Below are 26228 nucleotides of genomic sequence, written 5' to 3' on the forward strand. Positions count from 1 at the left end.
TTCGTAAACGTAATAGATAAGACAGAAATCGAAAGTAAATATATGTTCAATTTTTGGAAATAGATAAAGAAAAATTAAAATAACAAAGAATAAATTTTTTTTAAGAAACCTAAAACCCTTTGTGGGTATTATTTCGTAAAAATTGAATGAATGAAAAAACTAGTGGCAAAAACGAATATGTTTAAAATGAGAAACCTGGTATTTCTGTTCTTTGCCTTCTTGGATAACTTTATATATAAAATAATAAATGTGTTGACTTCAATACCTGAAAAGTAAAAATTTTCTGAATCTCAGCAGTGACGCGATGCTTGCGGATTGGAAGCTTTTATTATTCTTGTTATTACAAATTTATAAAATTTAAAACCGACTTTGCTTGTTATGTTGATATGAATGAATGGTAGCATGATAGTCCTCGCGTTTATAAGCTCCACACAATGTTTTTGTGTACTAACATAGCTCTTTTTTTTATGTGTTTGTTTATTTTGTTTTTATTGCATTCTGAACATGAACACCACGAAAGAAGAATTCAATTAATTTTTGTCACTAACAGAAACACATTATTATTGTCTATGTGAATTATGGGTTATTAAATTTATTATTTGATATAAGCCCTTCTTCTACAGTCACATATTTTAATAATAAATTTTTTAAGATATATTTCGAATTTATCAATAAAAAACGGTTTTTTTTTATATATATTTTTATATGAATTATGTATTGTATTGTAATCATTTTCATTATAAGAAAATCAATTAAGTACATTAAACACTTTTTATAAGCTTAGTCATTTTATAAAATTATTTAAGAAAATTTAATGGGTAATGAAATTATAAATGAGTCGAGCATATGTTGCATAGATATCGAAAGAAAATCACATGTTAAGTTATAAATGAATTTTCATCTCTGTGAATATTTCTTTATTATAATTAATATTAATTATAAAAAAAATTTGGAATTTCTCAAAGAAAAAATGGGTTCATAATAATTCAAAAATAAAAAGAAAAACTATTACATGATATTCACTCTCCTTATATTAAAGGACAGGAATTTTTCTGTAGGTTTTCATTTTTTTTTTATAATAATAACAATATTTTCCGATATTTCTCTATAACAGAGGTCACCCACATCATTATTTTTTAATATTTATTTATTTTATTTTAAATTACATTCAATATAAAATTAAATTTTTGTAGTGTGGGTGGAGTCGGTTACTTCGTTCTTATCCAAGCGACGACAGTGTGATCAATTTTATCGCCCCATTCATTATAATTGCACACACTGTGGCTGCCTCGATTCGAACTCGTAACCTCCCAATCAGTATAGTTGAACGTTTTAAAGACGAATTAACTCGTACGACCACTGAGCCGGTAAATTTTTCTTTATATTGCCACTGACTCGCTGTTGTAATGGTAGATAGCAATTAGTCTCTCCTCGATAAAATAATTAGATTGCAGTGGGTGAAGGAAATTGGTCAGTGTGAGTGGACAAAATGTGTAATGAAATTTTTCTAATGCATTACATTTTCTATAAATCGAGTCGAAAATGTTTTGAGCGGCGGTTAGTGTCTCAAAAAGAAGTAATCTTAATATATATATTTCTTGTGTGCGTGTGTATGTGACTGAACTCCTCCTAGACGGCTGGACCGATTTCGATGAAATTTTTTGTGTGAGTTCAAGGGGATTGGAGAATGGTTTAGATTTACCATTCGGTCCACTACAACTGTTTTTAAGGGTTCCACACCAAAAAAGTTAAATCTCATTAAATGGTGGGAGCGCATATAAATCATATCACATTATATTACAACTTACTATGTGTACTATGTATTTTTTATTGTCAATAGGCATTTATTAGAGCCATATGCGAGCGCAGCGAGCTCCACTGCCGAAGGCCAGGCCAAAGGTCGAAGCTCAGGCCGGTCCAATAAATGGGAGTTAAATTGGGGTTTAGCGGGATGAGTGTAGCAGACAGGCTAAACGTAGTATAGGTATTAATAAATTGTAGTTACGTTTCCACAGGACAACGTCTGTCGGGTCCGCTAGTATATTATAATTTTCTAGAAAGCTCTAGCATTTTTAGGATTGTTCCTGCATGGGTATCACTGGTTAGTTTTTCCTGAAATTTTAAGAAGGATTTAAATAGTTACCAAGTGTGATTGTTGAATTTTTCATAGTAATAATCTATAAAAATTGAAAGATAGTTTACTATTCTCTGTCTTTCAAATATCTATCGAAAATCATGTAAGATTTTTCTGCTTTTAACACATCTCGTTTGCCTCTCACGATATCACTCATGGAAAATTCTTACTGCTTGTTTTCAATTCTGAGGAAAGAATATTACGTAACTTTTCTTGGTACATAAAAAAATTACGCGTATACGACACCCACATGGCGAATTTTTTTCAATATGAAACGGGATACTAACTATAAAAGAAGTAAAATTTATAATACTATTTTAATTATAATAAGAATTAAAATACTTTATTGGCATATTATCAAAAAGTGAGAAATATAAAAAAGAAGTTTTAACGCGTTTTAATAAGTTTTGGGTATAATTAATATAACAAGCTAGAAAAATGAGTGCCAAAATGTAATATGACGAACAATGTTTTTAAATGAAATCATTAAAAAACCATAAACTTTAGTATAAAAATGTGAATATAGTTATGGTTTATTTTTCTATTCATGTCATTCTGATATTTCATTTTCGTTATAGTTTATTTCTTTTCTAGATTATCTAAGTGGGAGCGCAGGCCAGTGAAATAAGATACGTTAAAAAATTATATATCCTAATTTGCTTGCAAGTGAAATTTTAGGTATACGATTTCACTAGGCACAAAGCCCTTGCAGACATTTTTGATCATATTATCGTTCATAGCGGTTTAAGGATGAAATCATTGCTTAAATTTTGTAGACATTCTTATTTCAGAAGTAATTAATGAATTTGTTTACTTTCGGTGCAGTAGTACTCCGCCAGTCAGTGAACTATGAAAATTTACTCCTCCTATCAACTCCAAGTCCAACTCCATTCAAGCTTTGTAAGAATATTTTCATGTTAGATCGGCTCAATTTATCTGCTGATCCTTGGGTTCAGCATGAGATATGTTGAAAAATTAACTTAAGATATGTTGAAGAACCATCTGCGCGTTAAATTTTTTTTTTCAGACAAAATTATATTATTATTTCCAGTGCCCTAATCGATTTCCCTCGATACCCCTTGATTTGGGCCTCGACCCACCTTGATCCGGGGCTGTCGGGTGTAGAATGATTTGAATATAAAAAACGATCTTTAAAAACTTATTGTATACTGTAAGAGTGTTGCATGTATTGTATAATAAAATATATAATAAATTTACAAGACAAAATAAATTAATTGAAACGCGTCCTTGTAACTGATGAATTTTTATATAATAAGGAAACAAGATAATACCATACAGTTTCCTTTTTATTCTTAAATACGAATTTTAAGCTTAGTTAAGATACCTACATTTAATATTGCGTATCTCTAACTAGACGTTATTCGTTTCGAAAACAAAACCCACACTTCTATTAAACGCAATATGCTATTCGCACACAGTTTTCAGGTAACGATGCCCATAACATCACTGCGTGTGAAGAGCAAGAAAGTATGTTTTTCCTTGCACTTCACCACTTGTAAAAATTAGCAGAGATTACTTTAAACCTTTGTAAATACCGGTATAAATTAAAATTTTCTTATTTTTTTGTTTTATTTCCTTCGGGACTACGCGATAAACGACTAATTTTTACGCTTAAGATTTTACAAAAACGAATTTTAAATTAATTCTTATTGAAATATTGATTTTGTAATGCAAATTTTTCAATCGGTTATCTATTTTTTAAAAACTTAATTCTAAAATCAACTTTACCAAGTCTTTATACTCTGTATATATCAAGGTATACTAATTTTAGCCTCAAGTTTATAACGCTTAAAAATTTTGATGATACGAACAGAATTTTGGTATAGGTGTTCATAAAATCACTTAATTAGAATATTTCCGTTTGTTTTCCCGTCTTTTGAGCAGGCTTTTCAAACTTTTCTAATTTATTAAAAATAATGCAAGCACTGACATTCAACACTTTCTATACAAGATATTTCATCAATTAAGTAAGTCAATTATTTGATTTCATTTGTTTCAATCACTTGTTTTTTGAAATTAAGAATATTCAAATTTTCCTTTTTTTAGAATTCTAGTGTATATAGAAATTTTCTTAATTAACAAATATTTTTTTTTTGTTTCATCAACATCGATTTGTATATTTAATCCTGTAAATAATAAACCAAAATTGAAGATTTTTTATATATAAAAATGAGGTTTGTTATATTGTTTATTTTCTTCATTTTCGTTTTCATAGTTTTGATTTTCTTTATTTTTCCTATCTTATATTAAATGAAGGCTTCTCTAACAACAAAATATTTTCGAAATAGTTTGCCTAAGTAAATGTTTTTGTTTACTTTGTGGTCATACCATTGAGTTAGCGATTTGGCTAAAGCATCTTAGGTTTTACATTGTTAAATTGTATAAAGAAATGAACCATTGTCCTCTTTTAGAATTGATGTAAATTATAAAAAACTTATCATAATTAACCTTGCCAAGTACAATAAAATTTGTTACCTTTAATTTCTATCGTTGAATAATTTTTGTTACATGCATGTGTGAATGTAACGGAATCTTTTAACGTAGTTTCTTCAATTTGTAGACGTCCGATAGGCTTGATTTGCATTCTTATCAAGGACCAATGACAAAGCAAAAATATGATAATTTTATTCAAGTATCCTGTCTAAGATTACCAGGATAAACGATTAATAATAATTATATCGTATTATTTTCTCAATGGTCAGATGGTCAGATAGAGGCGATGGGTCCCGATCTTCATACGGAAAGTAATCACAATCTTTAACTTCTTTTAATAAATGAATGTATCGAGCACCTCACGCTTTGAATTTTACATAACAATCCACTTTTTAGTGCAATAAAGCTTTCTCGTATTATTTCCCTTCGCTTCCACCAAATTTAATAAGTATTAAGTTAGGCGGATATAGAACAAAAATAGCATATTAGCTGTTATAGTTTTATATTTAATAGCATATTAGCTGTTATTGTGGTCTTATCGGGAAAATTATTTTGCCATGGGACAATCGGTTGCTTTAAGTAGATACTACGATAACAGGCTTAAATCAGGTTTCAGTAAGCGTTGAATAAATAGGTGCTTATTAAGAAACTACCATACTCTTTGAATGGTCTAGTCATTTCAGAGACCACATGTTGTGTTTTTAAGAATTAAATCTGCTTATGACTGCCATTTTAACTGCTTGACATCATTGGTGAATTTCCCAATACCCTCTCAAGAAAATGTTTGATCATATTTGAAGTCAAATACATAAAGATTTTGATAAATTTGTATGCACTTTTGAAATGTCTTGAATTTTTTCACTTACTTACCTCAATATATTCTAAAGAACTCTATCACCATGCATCATATAAATTATTAACTTTGTTAAATTAATTAATATTGTATAATAAATAATAACAACATTAACAATAACAATAAAATTAATTTTAATAAAAAATACTTGAAATAACTGAATGTACAAAATTGTATAAAATATAATACGTCAATATAAATTATATTGACGGACATCAAAATCTTTTATAATCTAGTTTAAAACATCCGTAATAATTTTATTATTTAAACGATCTTTAAGCTTAAAACGTCGTCATTACATATTTATTATTAAATGTAGCATGTTTTCTTTCGACACAATAATGCAGTATTTCGTGTCCTTTCTATTCAATATATGTATTAACGGTGACCTTTGCACGAAATAAGTGGCGACAAGTAATTCATTTTCTATGACTTAATTAATTCTTAAGGTGTTTTGATACCAAAACGAAAGTGTTACCAAAAAACTAAAACTTTGTGTGACAATTGATGAGTATTTAATACGTACAAACAAGTCGATTCTCTGAACGGTTTACGATAAATTAATTATTAAAAACAGCTCAGTGGTATATGAAGAAGTCGTAATAAATGTTGGTTTTTAAGTCAATAAGTGCTTTTAAAAATATTTTACCATTTACATCAAATTTTTTTATCAATATCAATATTTTTTAAGTTTTTGAGCTTTAAAAGCATACCAAAATTAAGAACTGTGTATAAAAAAAAACTTCTTTTGGTAAAAACACTGACTTAATTTCTCCTAAACCGCACAGAGAATCAATATGAATTTTTCACAAAAGAGTGTATAAAAGGATGATTAATTGATAAATGGAATTTCAAATATTAAGTATCATTTTCAATTTACGGTATCGAAATACCTTAAAGAGTTGGTGAAATGAAAATGGTAACAAAAATTTAAAATTTTATTCATCATTATTATTTGAGCTTTTATTTCTTATCCTAACTATGGAGTTCCACAAAGTAAAGCTCTCTACAATTAATTACCTTTTATAGATCTTTTGTGAAAAATTCATATCGATTCTCTGTACGTTTTATGTTTTTTTGGTAAAAAATCTGACTTTGATAGTTAATTTCTTCTAAACCGTACAGAGATTTCATATGAATTTTTAACAAAAGACGTATAAAAGAATGATTGTTTGATAAAAAAAATTTGCAAACCATTTTTATGTCAAAGATTCCTAAAATAGTTAAAGTATTTTACAAGCTTTTTTGTAGCTGACTTTCTTGTTGCCCATCGATTTGTTCGTTTGTTTATTAAATGATGATTTTTTTCTAGATGTTTTCCATAAATTCGACACTCGAGCCACTATTAAAATTTCAAATTCCCGTATTATCAAATCTATTTTTATCAATCTTCGAAAAGACAGACGAAAAGAATGGTGGAAATTTAGCTTCATTATGGGATCATGGTCTAATTAGAGAGCTGAAAAAAGCAATGTAGGTGTACATCGAAAAACAATATAATATTTTGTTAACTTATCTATGTTTATTGAAAAACAGAATCGCCCATTAATGAGAAATAACATTCGAATTCAGTAAATAAACTGAAAATCAATACTTTTAGAAATTCTTCGAATTGAATATCTCATTTTAACCATACACAATACAATTAGTCTTTCTATGGCTTCTCATAATGAAAGATGAGAATACTCATTTCGATACTCAATTCATTCATATTGCATCACTTTTTAGGATTCCGTAGGTAGCCTTCATCAGCGCCAAGTAAAATATTTTGTGATCATATTGCAGCGAAAAGTAACATACCCTTTCCGAAGGGTAATTACGATTAGGTAATTAATTCGCACTGTAATGACACACTACTTTATTAATATAATTTTATGGATTGACACATAAGTCAATTGTTTATATATATGGTTTACATTCCAAATTTAATAATATTATTTAACAAATTTTAATTTACTAATATTTTAAAGAGAGTGTGCTTTATTGCAAATATCATAAAAGAGCAGCGCTACAATCGATTCAGTTGCCCCCTCCACCTAGTTTGCAAAAGAATTTTAAAATAAAAATTATAAGTAAACATAAAAAAATTCTAAATCGTTATAATTCGTAAGCATGAATAAAAATTATCGGATCAGGCTAGAAATTATTTTTGTAAAACCTGATGAAATCGCGAGCACAATTAAATAAGCACTTACATGCATCTCCTTGAATATGCTAGAAGATTTTTGAAAATTGACAAAATTTATCGAATTTATCGAACCATTTTCGAAAATAATAAATAAAATGATGTTATAATGTAGCATTATTATATGGTTTCTTTTGATAATTTGATGTATACTGATTTGATTGAGTTCATTACTTCAAAATTGAGTGATATTAATATGCAATGATAAATATAAACGGTCAGATACATACATATATAATATCTCCGTTGCCTTAACTGCGATGTTCTTTCTTATTTTTAATACGACCTAGAAAGTTTGATTTGGCATGGAGATGTATATTACTTATCTCAAAAAAGGGTTTTCTTACAAGCTTTTAGTTAGTTTCATCTTCAAAATTTTGCATGCATATGTAAATTGGATGACAAATTCATTTTTATGGTATGACCTGATATACGTATGTTTATATAAGTTTGAAATAATAATTATTTAAATTAAAAAATACTTTTTTAAGAACAAGTTTTTATTGTTCTATAAAGTAGAAAATAAATATCACTCGTATATGCATGACTCTTTGTAAAAGCTTGAATTTTAAATTGAGCGCATCCAGCTTTTATAAATACTCATGTATAAAAGCTTGTCTCTAAGTTTTTTTTATTTAAATTTTTTTATATGATGTGTCCTACAGAAATATATAATGTGAAAGGAAGAGAATATTAGTATTCGCGATCGCAAGATACGGTGGCGCCGCGCAGCGATTACTAGTGAAACTATTATAGAGGATTTTGAGTTTTGACAGCTACACAAGTGCTGAATGTTTTTGTTGTTGAGATGGAAATTATCAAAAATGAAAAACGTTGTGGTGTTCCCCAGTGTGGGAAAACAAGATCTACAGGCGTCAGTTGTCGCACAATGTCGCAAAAACATGCTTGCACTTGCATCCCGCGCCCGCTTTGCAAGAACAATAGCATTCGATTTTTTTGTTGTCATTGGCTACAAACACTTTGATTTGGATCTCATGAGGTTTCTCGGTGATGTTCCACGTTTGTAAACATGAAGATTTGATTAATAAACAATTATTTTGCTTCGATTGGATACCACAAAAAAACAAGTTTTTGGAACGAGAAAGCGCCTCTCCTTCCATCAACGGCCTTACTGATCCACCAAGTAGATAAAATATATCACCAATATTAATATCCAGGGCTTTCTCCATGTTAAAAAAACAAATAAACAAAAAAAATTCAAAAATTTATTTTGACAACTTGAACGAAAATCCTCTATATCGGCCATATTGCATTCACAGCAGAGCCATCTCTAGGTAATTTCGTTCGCCAATAGATTCGAACGTAAATATATACGTTTAGTCACCATTTAAACAATTTTCTAATAAATGCGAATGTCACTTTACAAAATAGTATGGGTAGGTATAACAGTATCTCGTGACATTTGTTTCTAGAAAAATATAATTAGAAACTTAATACTTAATAAACGTCCTACATTATGTAAACTTAAATTTGTTTACAGTTAGTCACAAGATTTTTATTTGTTTTATATTTATGGATCTGTTTAAAAATGAAATTTTATTAAAAGAGTGATTAAAAGCTCGAAGAACCTAGATTTTACATGTAGGTAACTTCAGAAGCCACCTTGGAAAACACGTTTATTACGTACGACAAAAATAGTAACGATTTTTGAGTTTTTGCAAGAACATTTTTAAAATTTTTTTCTGTATCTGTAATGCATAGGTTTCATTTATAGTGCTTCAAACTTATGATACTTTGTTTCACTAACCTTTAACTATATATTTAGCAACAACCATATTGAAAAAAGTTTGGAGCGGTATAAATAAAAACGCATATAGAAAACTTTTGAAATAATAGTTTCATTATGTCCATCTTCTGCCACAACTTTTCCAAGATGGTGTCAGTAGCTCGTTCCCTGTTCCGCCAACTTTGGTTTACATTTTGTGGATATCCCGGAACATTCCATGAAGAAAATTCCTTCTGTATATTGGGGATAGATAGAACGAACCTTTTCTTATCATAATCCTTTAAATTAGTAAAAACAAGTGAAGTTTACAAAATTTAAAAAACCCTCGACAAATTTTTCGGATTCGTAACCCTAAACTCGTACTTGAAACATATCTAAGAATACTCTCCATTAAATAATTTTTTTGCTTAGAGCCTTCTCTAAACTAAACCGATTTTGAGGATCATGGCCTATTTTTTAGTTGTTCCGCGTACGGAACCCTAAACTCGCACTTGAAACATAGCTAAGAACAATCTCCATAAATTATGTTAGAAACGAAACAAATCGGTTCATCCGTTTAAGCGCTACGATGCCACAGACAGACAGACAGATAGACACACACATAGCGGTCAAACTTATAACACCCCTTTTTTTGATTCGGGGATTCAAACGATTTTAAACGTTGTCCATAGTACTAACACGTTAAATAAATCAACTCGGATTGAATATATCTGATTGAATATAATATATGACTATTTATCTACAAGATTGAATTATAGTTTAGGTAATTACTCAAGTAAGTTAAGATCAACTATTGATGGATAAAATATTGATCAATTATCAATTTTTTTTTCAGTTGTTTTAATAGATTTAAATGATGGATAAAAGATTGACCAATTATCAATTTTTTTTCAGTTGTTTTAATAGATTTAAACTTTTCTTGTTATAATCCTTTTTAACTAAGTTAAAAATGTATTTTAAACGTTGTCCATAGTACTAATACCTCAAATAAATTAACTGAAATTTAATATCAAATCTGAATATTAAAAAAAAAAAAATTATCCGTTTTCGGAAACAAAAAATGGAAATATGTGCAGAAATTTTAAGCTGTGATTTTATTATTTTTTCCATCTCTCTAATACCTATGGTTAATTTTTGGGGCAGTAAAAATTACATAAAAAATTGACGTTGAGTGCGATAAATGTTTTCATTAAACCGGCATCGTAAATTTCTTAAATTAAATTCAAATTCATTCGTTTGTGGGTAATATGATAAAATATTGTAATAATTCATAAAAAATTTAAAATATAAATTTGTCAACCTTCAAAAATAAATATAATAAAAGTTCCTTTATCTATTCGATACAGTAAAAATGTTGAATATAGTACAAAGATATTGCAAATAAAAAATGTGTATATTGAAAATCGATTTTCTGTAAAATCATTATTATTATTACTATTACTGAACACTTGTGTTTATTTTATAATTTCTTTGTTTGTTTTTTAATAATTTTAAATTGTTATATATTTATATCACCATTCGTTCTACGAATAAACCTTTAATATTACTTCATCAAAATATTTCTTTATATAGTGTCATTTCCATTCCGATATTTTAAAAGTAAAATATTCTGTCACCTACAATGAATGCGAATAGCATTTTTCAAACAATATTCAAGCATAATAAAAACTTATTTTTATTTAACATGTTTAAAAATATCAAACAAAGTCTTGGAGACGCTTATATTTCATCTGCACCCAATCTAAACTAAGGCTTCTTTGTAAGTAAAAGAATTTTCTAAATTTTGTTAAATATTTGGGTTTGTAATACGTATTTACGAGGTTAAAGTAAAGTAAAATGAGCAATTTTTTGGCTCGTTGCTTGAATCAAAAAGGGAAAAAAGTCAAAAACAAAATCGTACTTTTAACTAAAAAAGTTCATCATTGATCACAAAGTATAACTTTACTGGTTTACCGGAAAGTAAAATAAAAATTATTTATCGTCACATTTCATATTGCAAATAAATATGTATATATTTCATTATTAATTGAAAGTTTAATGACATTAAAATAATTTTATTTTTTTTACAGATGGTAAGCATACGTGACATTTTGTTTGCCAAAAAGTGCATCTTAAATCATCAATTCAAACAGGTGTTAAATTGCAATAAAGCCAAGAAAATGAAACTATGTCATCTACTATGAATAAAAATTCAAATTATAGTCAATCAACAAACCAAAACAAGAAAAATTCATCCACCTTTGATATCTTCAAAGGTTTTGGCACAAGTTGAAAATAGCAACTGCATGGAATAAATTATTACAAAATTCCTTATTGTTTTTTTTTAAACAGAGGACTCAATTTTTTCTTCGGACCCCCTAACAGGATAAAGAAAATTTTGTAATCGTTGAATAATTGCGTCTGAATTAGCAAACTAACTCCGCCTCAAATATTTGAAAATTTTCTCGGGAACTATTTCATGCTGTTTCTGAGAATATTTGTAATTTTTTCATAGTAGCCTCTCTTATCGGTATACCTTCCCTATCATATAGCGAAAAATTATCGAAGTCTTTTAACTAGTAATTTTGCTTATTAATTTCAGTGTTGTTAGTTGGGAATAAACAACTTTATTTCGGTGTAACATCGACCATGAAATTCAACTTAAAATGAATGTAGCCAGCCAAAAAACGATCAATCCTACCAAGTGGGAGGATTTGGATTTGAGAGTGGATTCTGTTAAAACGGAGGAAATTAGTCGAAAATTAAGAGTAAAATTTTTCGACACATATATTACGCAGTTTTAATCAAGCTTATTTAGCTTTAGTATTACATTTCACAAAATACGGGTAGCTTGTCACACATAATATTAGACCTATAAATAAAATCATGACACTAATCTTTAAAAGATTAACTTTATACATATATGTTTGGTTTAGGAATTTTATATATGTTTGGTTTCTGTTGTCACATTACTGTTAGGATAAAACACAATGTTCGCAAATGGTATATATAAGGTCTTTCTATTAAAATAATATTTTTTTAAATTTGAATAAAAAGAACAATTCAATGTGAAATTGCATTATTTCGAAGCTTAAGAATTGAAGTTTTGTTGTTAACAAAATAGGTATCTTAAAAATAATATGATGTTAATTAAAGAGAATTGAAAAAAAAAATTGGTAGGGCGCTTGACATGATTCCAAGAAGTCCGGGTTCGAGTGTATTTTTTTCAATTCTCTTTAATTAAGATTACTAGACAAGATATTTGTCAATATTTATTTTACGCTGTATGTATCATATTAAAAATCATGAATTACAATCGAGAGACCATGTTGTAAATGAATATCGTATACATAATTAAAAGTAAACAAAAACAAAAAGTAATAATATTATGATGTCTTTAATAAGACTCCATTCGAATTTCCTGTTATTTCTATTTATACTAATTTGACATTTTCTTTTTTTTTTTTTCCATTGACCTATTTTTTTAACCCCGGACCAAAAAGAGAGATGTTACAAGTTTTACCGCCATGTGTGTTTGTGGCATTGTAGCTACTGAACGGATCAACCGATTTTGATTTTTCATTTGTTTGAAAGGTAATTTAATGGAGAGTGTTCTTAGCTATTCAATCCATTTAAAATACGGTCCATATATCAAAATCTACATCTAACTTCTTGCTGCTAGAAAGTTCGGCCATTGCTATTGCCAAAAAAGCCCATTATTATACACCATTTTTGAGGTGATATTTGAAAATTTCAAAACCTTGAAAATATGCAACAAAATGGGCCAGAAACGTACATTGGAGGCTTTTCGGGATCGCTAATGACTATTCTGAAGTCAAAATTTCGATTTAATCCCCCCCCCCCCTCCTGGGATAATTCACCTCGTTGGTCCAAATTTAATATTTACAGAAAATTGCTGTGTTAGATCAACGAAGGGTGAGAAACCCCAAGAAAGGGGGAGTATACCTTCATTCCAGAAACGTGATCAGTGACCCCAAAAACATCCCAGTTTACTTTTTCGGCCAATTTTATCGAATATTTACAGAATTATGCTGATTTGGACTAGCGAGGCGAATAACCCCCAGGCAAGAGGAGTACATCTACATTTTAACTTCGGAATTGTGATCAATGACCCCAAAAACCCCTGAGTATATTTTTTTGATCCATTTTGTTGAATATTTACAGAATAATGCAATTTTGGGCCAGCGAGGTAAATTACCCCAAGAGAGAGAGATTATATCAAAATTCTGATTTCAGAATAGTGATCAGAGTCCCCGAAATCCCCGAGTATACGTTTCTGCCCATATTTTCAAAGTTTTAAAATTTTCAAAATTCACCCCACAAATGGATTCTAATGACTGGCCTATTTGGCCCATAGCAAGAACCAAAACTTTATAGCGGCAAAAAGTTAGATGTAGATTCCGATATATGCACCTTCCTGATCATTAAAAAAAAAAAAACTGGCTCGATAAGTTGAGGTACAAAAACATTCTCTGTGAAATGCTAAAATGACACGACTACAATAAAATAGTTTCATTAGCCCGGTATTATTTTTAGTAGCTCTCAGTAGACGTTTTTTTAGAAGCTCTCAGTAGCTGAAGTTTTTCACAATGTTATGTACAAATTAGCTTTTTTCTAACAAAAGTTTGTTTTGGAAAAACCGTTGCTTTTCTTTCTCATTCAATATAGAGACAAAAAAGGGAAAAGAAGATACTATTAAATTATGAATCACACCCACCGTATAAGGATGAACATATAGGTATATAAAATAATAATAAATAACTATTTAATACAACAATAAATAAATTATTTAAATTATATATAAGCTTGAATCTAAGTAGTTATTCATCTAAAAGGTTTTCCATTAAGAGTGACTTTAAACTTAAATTAAACAACTTATGTATGGGATATAAAATCAATTTTTTTTATTTAAAAGAGTATTTTAAGAATATTTTTATCAAAATTAGCTAATATCGTGACTTTGAGTCGTCACATTTAATCGGTTCGTCTTTTTCTAAGAAATTTAAAATCAATCGGGAAATAATCAAGCAATACGCAGAAGTCCTCTTAAAGAGAGATTTGATAGAGTACTTTTTAAAATAAGGTATGCCATCAAAAAATTTATAATGGTAAAGATGTATTTTTCGCATACGTATACCTTAAGGAAAGTTGTGGCTTACATTTGGCAAGTATATATACCACACTAATTGGTATAAAATATTCTTTCAATTAAAAAAAAAATTATTTTTAGGTTATCCCAAACAGAAGTTGTTTAATTTAAGTTTAAAGTTTTATATCACGTTGAATGGAAAACTTTTGATATGAAGGTAATTTTGACCCAGCTAGTATCATTATAAATGAACCACCATAGATGATGTAAAGATAAAAATGTATAATGATTTTTAGCAAAGTAACAAAATAATAATAAATTAATGTAGGCTTTGTGTTAATTAATTAATATATAATTCATATTCATAATTGATTAACAAGTATACAACATGTATGATGAGTTTTGAATATAAATTATGTGATGATTTTTTTACAATGTACCTAAGTATGTATGTTAAAAACTGTCATTTTACTTGTTAATATTGTACGAACATGGTAAATAACAGGGCCATTCTTAGCAAAATTTAACGATGGAGCGTAATTTATAGCATTCTTCATGCCTAGCCTCTTTCTTCAACTACTACATATCAACTCAATAAGTAGACACTCCCCACGGAACCCACATCCGCTCAGCGTTTTCTCTTAACCTACATATTGTCTAATTTAACAAGCATTCTTTCAGGCATGGCATTTTTCTTTACTTCTATAAACTGTCTAAATTTAAAGATTCTTTAGAAGTTAAACCTGCGTGAATAGTGTTCAATATACAATGACTTAATCGTATTTAAGCTGTTTAATTTTAAATTTTAATTTAAGTGGCATTTTATGACAGCGCCCGATGTGGTGGCACAACTCGATCCACCGTAGACACGGCCCTGATTCAAGAATGCTTTAAAGAAATGTTAAAACATATTTATAAAAAACAGTAGTCAATTTTAATTTGCAATGAAGTGTTACTAAAACCAAATAATAGTTTTAAAGTGTATTATTACAAGTGTATTGTATAAATAACACATAAATTAAAAATATAAAGATACCCACGGCACAAAATCAGATTTGATCGATTCGTCTTTGGCATTGTACAGCTCCTAAAAGGGTGAGCCGATTTAGATTTTTTAAAGGTATTTTGATGGAAAGTGACATCAAAATCGGTTGATGGGTTTTACGAGTTTTAATTTAGAAATCCCCCTGTTTGTTAGCCAGGGGATAATTAATTATAGTCGAGCTATTATTTTGCAAAAGCATTTTGTGATTTTAACAAGCAAGGATCCAGAAAGAGACTTTTTCAAAATATATTCAATATATCCAGGCTTTTCCAAGCTTTTCATATAGGTTTTAAGGTGACACATTTAAAAAAGTATCAAATCCATAAATGGATACTAAGTTGCATCAAATTCCGAAACAAAATTTTTTTTGTTTTCTCGATTTTTTCAAAGGTATATTCTATATTTAATGTTTTTTTATATTCTGTATATATGAAATATAATATTAAGGTATACTAGTTTTGTAACGCTTAGATCTATTGATGGTACGAACAAATACGAACAAATTTTGGTATGGTATTGGTGTTCATAAAATCACCCAATTAGTTCATTTTAGCATGTCTGTCCATTCGTCACTACGACAAATCAAAAGCAAAAGGAGATATAAAGCTAAAATTTTTATAGCGTGCTCAAGACAAAAGAGTTCGTAAATAACATAGAATTACATAGTATAAATAACAAATAAATTAAAAATTTAAGGAAATCCCCGATACAAAATCAGGTCTGAGCAATTCATCAGCTAGAACAAAGTTTAAATGTAAAAAATGTTCCCTATAAAAAAAATTAACAACTTTTTTTTAAAACATTTTTTCTTAAACATCTTTTTTCACCAGCTAGGGCGAAAATAAAGCAATAACATAGGTTTCCATTTTCTCCAAAACTAAAGATAGAATGTTGGAAATTTATAGGTAGCTTCAAATAATTAGTCAAAATTATTATTTCATACCAAACCTGTCGGATAATATAAAAGGGAAAAAATTTTTTCGAAATTTCAAAAGGGCAACCAGAATGTTACCATTTTCTTTGGCATATATATGTTTGTTTGTTTTTTTTTTTTTTTTTAAATTATCTAATTTATAAAATAATAATGCAAGCACTGACAATCAATACTTTCTATACATGGTATTTCAACAATTAACTCAGTCAATTGTTTATTTTCACTTGTTTTTAAATTATAAACAATCGAATCCTTGAATTATTACACAGAATTTGATATATTGAATTTTATGGCCTCTAGGCATTTTATAAATCTGAAAATGATTGATGAAGACTAAAATTAAATTTATTATGTATAGATGTAGGCCTTGATTTACGAATCATTTTTAACACAAATAAACTCAGCAACATCGAAAATAGTATAATTCAATGTTAGATTTTTCATAATAATAACATTTTTTTTTAAAAATCAATTATAATACTTCCAAAACAGTAAATTAATGCGTTTATAAATCACACTACTATAGTACCCCGATCAGTGAAATTTTGGATGTAGGATGCGATTACCTTTGTGGCTTGGATTTTCCTGTAATATTATGAACAATTACCTATACTTATAAAGGGCATTAATGAAAATGCATATACACGATTTCAAGATGATTCTAAGAAAATGTGATCTTTTTGGACGTCATTAAAAAATTTCAGAATTTTCCATTTTCACCTGATTGGCAGGGCTCTTTGCCGTGTTATTTCGATTCGAGAATAAAGATTCGAGAATAAAAAATTTAAGCCACACCCTATACGCATTTTTCAATGGCGTGAAATCATTATTTGATTGGCGTAAAACATTCTAATTTTTATAAGACTCCTCTTAAATATTCATGGGTGGAAAAAAGTATTTATAAAGAAAAAAGGTTTTCCAGATAAGAATGGTTAAAGTTACGTTTGAATTTCAAGCACTGCGATTATACCCTTTACTCTATCGATTTGTAATTTGGATATGTTATAGGTACTCATATTCTACCTGCCCTGGTTACTTATTATTTTATTTTTCGAAAATCTTGTTAATTTTCCCAATTTTCATTGTTCACATCCAGGTATAGTGGAATACGAAAAAGTACCTAAGTGTGAACAATGAAAATTGTGAAAATTAACAGGATTTTCGAAAAATAAAAGAAACTAGGGCAGGTGGAATATGAGTACCTAGAATATATTCAAATTTCAAATCGATAAAGTTAAGGGTATAATCGAAGTGCTTGAAATTTGATTGTAACTTGAAGTGCTTTAATTTTGATTGTAAGCATTCTTACCTGGAAAACCGCTTTACTTTATTAATTTTTTTTCCCACCAATGAATATTTAAGAGGGGTCTTAAAAGAATTATAAGGTTTCACGCCAATCAAATAATGATTTCACGCCATTGAAAAATGGTTCATCCGTTTAGGAGCTGCGATGCTACAAACAAATCGACTAGACGTGATTTTATATGAGGCATTTCTTTAAATTTGTAATTTAATATTATTACAAATTTCACTTAAAATCAATTTTCTATTCAATTAAAACTTTTCACTTTTATATAAAATTAAAATTCTTTCTTTTAAAAATTTTTACATATTGGAATTTTTAAAATAATTGGTGACTATTAAAAAAGAATAACAATTTACAATTCCCTTCTAGTATTTCTATTAAATTAAGTGTAAAATTTAATGGTGATATATTAATTATGTACGTTAATGGAGAGAGAAACAGTATTTTATCAAATGGCGTAATATGATACTCTCAATATATTATATTACTGTACTTCATATGACAAAATGATGGAAACACTTGTGCTTATGAACTTTTTAGACGAAGAAACGAAGCACTAAAAATGATCAATGTTCGAAAAATTTGGGCAGTAAGTTGGTTTTGAATGCGGTTTTCGGCATTCGATTCGTTAGAGCGTCAGGAATTTTCGAGACCTAATTTGATTTATAAGAAATTAAAAATATTAATATATTTTTAAATAATATTAATATATAATTAAGTAAGAAATTAAAAATATACTATTATATATTAAGAAATTCTCGAAAACTCCAGGAGACGATGGAGATACCGTTCATCGTGGGCACGTCTAAGATCAATTCTGTCGCAATATTTATGTTCAGCGACCCCCCAAACCTTCGCGTTACAAGTTTGAAATAATGTTCATCACTATTAACCAAATTGTGAATTTAATTTTTACGGCTAATTTAAAATGCATATTAATTATGCTAATTGCACATTTTTAATTTCTTATAAATCAAATTAGGTCACAAAATTTTCTGACACTCTAACGAATCGAATGCTGAAAGCCGCATTCAAATTCAACTTACTGCTTAAATTTTTCGAACTTTATACCTTCGATACTTCGCCTATCTAGAAATATAATTATTTTAAAGTATATTTATTAAGTACGCATCGTATGTTTTTTGTGATTCTAGAGATTTTAATAAGGCTCTTATAAATTTTATGATTTTGCACATATATAAAAGAAAATTTTATTTGAATTAAAAATAAAAGTTGATTTTGTTCGAATTACACAGTCGATAAACTTTAAAAAACAAATTATATCAGATTCCATTACACCTTTGAATCAAAGAAGAGCGATATTTATTTCACAATTATATTTGATAAAACCCCCGACATAAAATCGAGTCTGATTGATTCGTTTTCGGTACAATTTCTGCTTCTTTTGGTATGTTGTGTCAAATTTACCGAAACCGAGTTTTTCGACAGAAGTTTCGCAAGTGAAAACAAGCAACTGACTGAGTTACTTGTTGAAATACTCAGTATATAGCGTGTTGAATGTCAGTGCTTGTATAATTTTAATTTTAAAATATATATTTTTTTTACGCTCTCATAGGTGAACCATGACGTTTACAAAAAATGTTTCAAACAAAAATTGTTCATTTTTATAAGAAACATTTTTTAAATTTTTTTGATATCTTTTTTCGTTTTTGATTAATCGTGTTAACGGACGGGCGGAGAAACGACCTAATGAACTAATTAGCTGATTTTACGAACATCTATACACAATTTTTTTTCGTGCCATCAATATTTCTAAGCGTTACTAACTTAGAACTAAAATTAGTATATCTGGATATATTATTCATATATACAGGATATAAAAGTTTCCAATAATCCTCTATAGGAAACCGAAGTAGTCGTTTTCTGCCTCCGTCGGTGAGAAAAATAGTATACACACCATGGGAGCAAGTAAAGTATGTCTCATGAGATTTGAGACATTCTTTACTTTTGCTCCCTAGATGTATAATATACTATTTTTAAATGCAACCTGAATTTTAAACTCTATTGACTGTAAATTTTCTGTATGATTTTTCACGGATGGTGAAATTGAGGACTGTTTCACGTCACAAAAATAGCCAGCTATCTAATTTAGCTAATTCATATGTGGTTATGTGGTTATGGCCACATTGTAGTCGAAATACGTACTTATAAATACAAAAAATTTGATCTTAGTTTTGCAGCGAATTTGAAATTTTTTTTCAAAGAGGTATTGTGTTATCAATATCTTCCTTTTGATAAATAAGAAAATCAAACAATGCGTTTTTTTTATACATTCGACCTACCAATAAAAGATAATGATCTATGACGTAAACTTTTTTTTCCTGAAAGAAAAATATGCCAAGAATTCTGAAGTTAAAATATACATACCTATAGCAGTTTTAGTACGAACAGTTCTCGAATATCCCATCGGATATAAAATCGCCCAATAGCGATCGACAGAAACAGCAACCAAACAAAATATCGATATTGTACATAGCACCACTAACAATGAAACCGTTAATAAACATGCATGTAAATTTCGTGGTAATCCCACCGATGCCAATATTGCAAATGGTATACCTAACAGTCCTACTAAAAAATCCGCAACCGCTAACGATACAATATAATAATTGGTACGTCGATGTAAACGACGTTCTTTACGAAACACATGTATAACCATTGCATTACCAATAACAGCAACCAATGCTACAATCATTTCACATACAGCATACGGTATATTTAAATTTTTTAATGCATTCTCATAATCACTTAATACTGATACAGATTCAATTGTTGTTGATGTTGATATTGTTGTAAAATAATCATCATCGCCATAATTATTATTTATTGTGGTTATATTCATTTTGAGTATTTTTTATTTATTTGTTATTTTAATTTTAGTTTAGTGTTTTTTAATTAAAATTAGTTTTTAAATGTAATTTTCGTTTTGTTGTATTTATTTTTGTATAAATTTTTAATAGTTTTAAATATATTAAATTTGTTATAACAATTTCAATCCAATCTTGTTTTGTCTTCATTTTTGGTTGGTGTTTTTGATGTTTTCTGAAATAAATAAATGTATTAATTAATTTCTGAATATTAAAAAAATATTTTATTAAATTTAACTAGGTCCTTTGGTCGCCACTTTTACTCAAAAAATATTAAGTCTTTCTAAATACTTAAAGTCTTTATCTACCATATAATAAAGTTTCGATCAAACTTTCCCGTGCAAATTTTTGGGAGAAAATACTAATACTAACTATGTAAACATTTGTTGACAGTCTTACGAGAAAGTAAGTCTCTACCAACTTTTTTAGAAGTACACTACCAGAGGTTTCTATTTTTGCACTAAAATATATGATTTACCCTGAAATTTATTGGGTTAAATAAGATTTTATTCATGGGAGCAGATGCTATACTTTAATTTTTAAGAAGTCAAATGCTTTAGTTTATTGAATTAAATATTGAGATCGTTAACTCAAGAAATCTTGACTTGCTTTTATTATCTTTGGGTAAAAAGTGCACAATTTAAGTACTTTCAGCCAGCGAAAGGACCTCCTTAAATGTTTCAAATATTGAACACATGATTAAATAATTAAGTAAGAGTGTCGTTCGGACAGTTCGCGGCAATAAGCGGCGTTGCGTCTGATACAGACGCATATGATAACATTCAAACATTATATACCAAAAACTATACCTGCCAAATTTTCGTCCCTCTGTATTCATTTTGTATTTATGGAGTCCAAATTTTTAAGAACTAAGAAAGAAGAATGGAACAAAAACCACTAACCAAAATTTCAGTTAAAATGTGGAGTAAATAAAATAATTCGATCTAGTACCTACATTCAATTTTGGGTAGTTTGGGTATCCGATAATCTTGACAGTTATTAACAATAATATGAACTTATTTAGAAGACGTTAGGGTTAGAAGTTCCATAGACATTTGGCTTTTGGTCTTGACATGCTACTTTTGGTTTTGTATCACAGAAAACAATACATAAAAATGTTTTCATTCAGTAAAAATGTTTTTCGGGCAAAAAATATTTTTTAAAGAAAAAAAATTCAAATTAACTTCTAACATAAAAAGTATTTTCTTGGGTTATTGCACTTCAGTGGCATGTATTCATATTTTCTTATTGAATAAATTTCCTAGTCTAGACTACTCAATATTAATATTTAATACTTCTGAGATAAACAACAATGTAATACATGTGGTTTTATTCGTCCATAGTATTTGGTTTTGTTCGAGTCTGGACGAGATTAAAAAAATCAGAATAACTATTTTAAAAATATTTAGAGTTTGAGTCTCTAGTCTCCAGTTTGATTCAAGAAAATGTTCCCACTCGGATCTACACGCAAACTGTGTTGGAATTTTGACGACTCAATTTTCCAAAAAATATTTCCAACAAAAGCTTTTGTGATAATTAAGGAACACATTTATTCTATTTAAAGTTATGAAACACCTTTAACATTTTTCGTTTTTTGATACTTAAAAAAATGTTCGAGCACTTTTAAAGGTAGTACAATTAGAATGATGATAAATGCCTTTGAAATGTTGCGTTTTTTTAAATGTGAAATGTGGTGCCGAATTCTGAAAATGAAATGGACTGACAAAGTGAGAAATGAAGATGTGTTAAATAAATTAAAAGTCGAGAGATCACTAGTCCGAACCATAAAGATGAGACAAACAGCATACTTAGACATTTAATTTGTGGAAAAAATTCCGAGGTACAAAGAGTTTTATTGGGTCAAACGAACTGCAACAAAGTAAGAGGTAGAAAAAAAGTGAAGTGGATAGATAATATAAAAGCATGGACAAATTTAAATTTGGAAAAGCTAATTAGATTTGCTAGTGATAGAAATAGATGGAGGTAGGCGGTGTCCGAACATTCCTTAAAAGGAATATGGAACACACAACAACAACAAGGAACTGTTTCCCGACACTGTTCCCTATACCCAATAATTCTTTTTTTCTATTTAAGGTCGCTATTAACGTCTAGGTCATTAGCGACCGCGGAGATTTATACAGTATTTACATGTTTAGTTAAAAATGTGTTATTATTTATATGATAAAGTTATTGTTTTAAAAAATTTGAAGAGTCCATACATTCTGTACCGCCTAGGTCTGTTCTTTGTAGCATATATGTAATGCCCACTACATTTTCTACTTATAAGTGTACTACACTAAGCTAAAAAAACATAAACATAGGTACTCTAAAATGCATGTGTATGAATAAATAGTAGCTATATAAAAAAAATTATAATAAATTGATTTAAAATGCAATAAATGTACCTATATTTCCTTATTTGTTCAATGCTTAGAATAATCCAAAATGTCAATAATTTTTATCTTTTTTTTCGCATAGAAATAAGAAGATTTAATATGCAAATATTGTAAATATAATTTTATATAACATTACAATAAAAAATATTACATAATACTGGTAAATAATAATAGAATTTAAATATTTGTAATATCTACAGACTATTCAAAAAGCTGGATATAATTATGTACTTCGAATTTACCGCCTCTGCAACTTCTAGAAATTTTCTATACCAAAGTTAGTTTTACATAGTTTTCAACGTAGCTTTACGGCCCTTGAATAAATATATTATGAACATTAATAAAGGTCTTTTATTTTAAATTTCGGATTTCTTGAATGTGTATTAATGGGAATTCAATTTTTCCTCAACTTCATACATACACGTATTTCGATTACCATGTAGTCATCATCAGTAAGCATTAGCTAATCGTAATTACTTCACATCGTCAGACAAAAATTAACCTAGGAAATTGGAGAAAAATCGAAATTTAATTCGAAATAACTCATAGTTCTCACTTGTTATTTTTGCGAATAGTTAAAGTAAATCTTTTGCTTCTGAGATATTCGATAACTTTTTAAACACCGTGTACCTACATTTGATTCAAATTTTATTGAAGCGTTCAGATAAACAATAATATATTTATATTTATTGATTATTCTACAGGTAAATGATTACTTGTTCGTTTTAAAAAGTATATGAATTGAAGCTTTTAGAGAGATATTTACTGAAATTATTGAAACCAAAAGATGCATTGAAGTGTGAAATAAAATAGAAAAGAGAAATTTTACGGTTATACTAAATCAAAAGGTATACATGCTTTTTTTATATCATTGGTTAATACTTTTTAAGTATGGAATAACTTAAAAAATAAAGAATTTGATTTAAAGAACGTGCAAAACGAATTTTCAACAAGTTTACTATATAACCAACCGATAGTGAAGTGTACGAATGGGCACAGTGGTGGATTTAAAATGTCAGCAAACTAACAATTGCCCTTCATCCCCTGCTTCAAGCAAATGAATCTCATTTTCTAACAAAATTCGCTCTTTTTTATAATAAAATTTGACCGTATGGGCGTGTGGATAATCCAAAATTTAGGATAACACGTATTAGGTAATATCGAGAATAACTATTCGAATTTTGAATTGTAATCGGGGACTCCTAATAAAATCGTCCTGTTTAATTTAAGAATATGTAATATCGTACTGAAATAATTTAAGAAAACAGCCCTGTAAAAAGGGCTGTTTTCTTAAATATTGAGATTCATATCGTTGTAAATTATAAGTACCGAAGGGCTAAAGACGACTGATATTTTCAAAGATTTTTCCCGGAATTTTTGCATTGGACTCTCATGAATGAGTCGACCTCTCCGAGCTAACGTCTGTCGACGTCAAAGCACTCCAGCTGTTCTTAAACAGCTTCAAATGGTCATGAAGTATTGGCCGGGGATGGACCAACCTTTTTTGTGGTTTCACAACGGACTCTATCGTCTAAGTGTGTCCCACCCCAGGACTTCGACTATAAATTAACCTTGATGAATGAGTGGGTCTCAAAATTATTATATCCTATTGCACCTTTTACAGATATCAAACCATTAAAATATTTCAATAAAGAAATCCATACATCCAAATTTCCATTACCGATAAGTGTGTCCCATCCCAGGACAGCCACTCTAACCTAACCTTGATGAATGTGTGGGTCTCAGAATTATTATATCTTATTGCACTATTTACAGATATCAAACCATTAAAATATTTCAATAAAGCAATCCATACATCCAAATTTCCATTACCGATATTTCCATTAGTATTATCCACATGTTACAATATGTAGGTATTATATTCACTTGCAAAGGAGTAGAAACATTTATTCATACATTACATGTCATGTACATACTATGTTATGAGGGATTTTGTTCATTTTGATTCGTTCTAGTAAACGATTTGATGCTTGTAATACATTTAAAAAACATAAAACATCAAAAAACAATCAAATGCATAAATGTAAAACATTCGCTTCTTTTTTTAAATATATTTTTTATTTCGTTTACCTTGGAAGTATACGTTTTATTAACGAAAAGAATCTAAAAACGCACACTAAGGAAGTCATGATCTAATTGAAAGCCAGCGTATGACGTCTCCTTCTAATTAGAAAATTTAACAAGGATATTTCTTTCAATACGATTTTCTGAAGAATCAGCTGGGGAGGTTTAAAATGACAAAGTATATTTTTTACTCTTGCAACAATATTTATTTCGCTACTACTACATTCCATAGACGTTAAAAATTAATATATTAAAAAACAGTGAAAACAAACAATTGACTGAGTTAATTGTTGAAATACCATGTATAGACAGTGTTGATTACTCTGTTACATTACACATACAATTATATGTGTACAATTCATCATACAATTCGTCATACAATTTGCGCATAATTTGCGCTCTCACGTGTAAACAGTGATGTTTACGAAAAAATGTTTCAAACAAAAGTTGTTAACTTTTTTATAAGGAACATTTTTTACATTTAAACTTTTGTTTTATCTCTAATAGTTTACAAGATGGGTCCGTAGTCCGTTTACAAGACTCAATTGACTAATGTTGCTCATTTACAAACATGACCTCACTTTTTACGTCCTCAGCACGCTATAAAAATTTCAGCTTGATATCTCTTTTCGTTTTTGAATAAACGTGATGACAGACGCGATAGACAGACGACAGACAGACAGACAACCGGAAATAGACTAATTTGGTGATTGAATGAACACCTATACCAAAATTTTCTTCATAGCATCAATATTTTTAAGAGTTACAAACTTGGGACTAAACTTAATAAACTATGTATATTTCATATATGTATACATAGTATAATAATATTCACAATACTGTAATGTAGTTGAGGTTTTTTATTAAACTTGGATACTGTTTACCTTTGAAAATTACTTTAAAAAGTAGTCCTTTCTCTGGTTGGAAGTAAATACAATAAATATATGACTTATTAAAAAAAGAAAAATATAGCGAGAAAATATTGCCTTAAATTAAATTATTTACTTTCTGCCTTAAGAACAAATTTTCCTTCTACTTTTTCTAGTTTATTATTTATTTCTCAATAAATTTCAGGATAAATTATATATTTACGTGCAAATATAATATATAAA

The 26228-nt window shown here is 28.7% G+C and overlaps 1 protein-coding gene across 1 annotated transcript in view; it reads right to left on the reverse strand.

The window, feature by feature from the left end:
• Nucleotides 1–21332, reverse strand: part of LOC123296160 (histamine H2 receptor) — a 53054-nt gene extending 31722 nt beyond the window's left edge. Inside the window, exons 1-2 of the mRNA XM_044877621.1 lie at nucleotides 21284–21332; nucleotides 20136–20522 (exon numbers count right to left, since the gene is read on the reverse strand). Of these exons, the coding sequence (XP_044733556.1) occupies nucleotides 20136–20522; nucleotides 21284–21332 (436 nt within the window). The remainder of the gene's footprint in view (nucleotides 1–20135; nucleotides 20523–21283) is intronic.
• Between the last annotated feature and the right edge of the window lie 4896 nt (nucleotides 21333–26228).

Source organism: Chrysoperla carnea, chromosome 3 (assembly GCF_905475395.1).
Source record: "Chrysoperla carnea chromosome 3, inChrCarn1.1, whole genome shotgun sequence".
NCBI lineage: Eukaryota > Metazoa > Arthropoda > Insecta > Neuroptera > Chrysopidae > Chrysoperla > Chrysoperla carnea.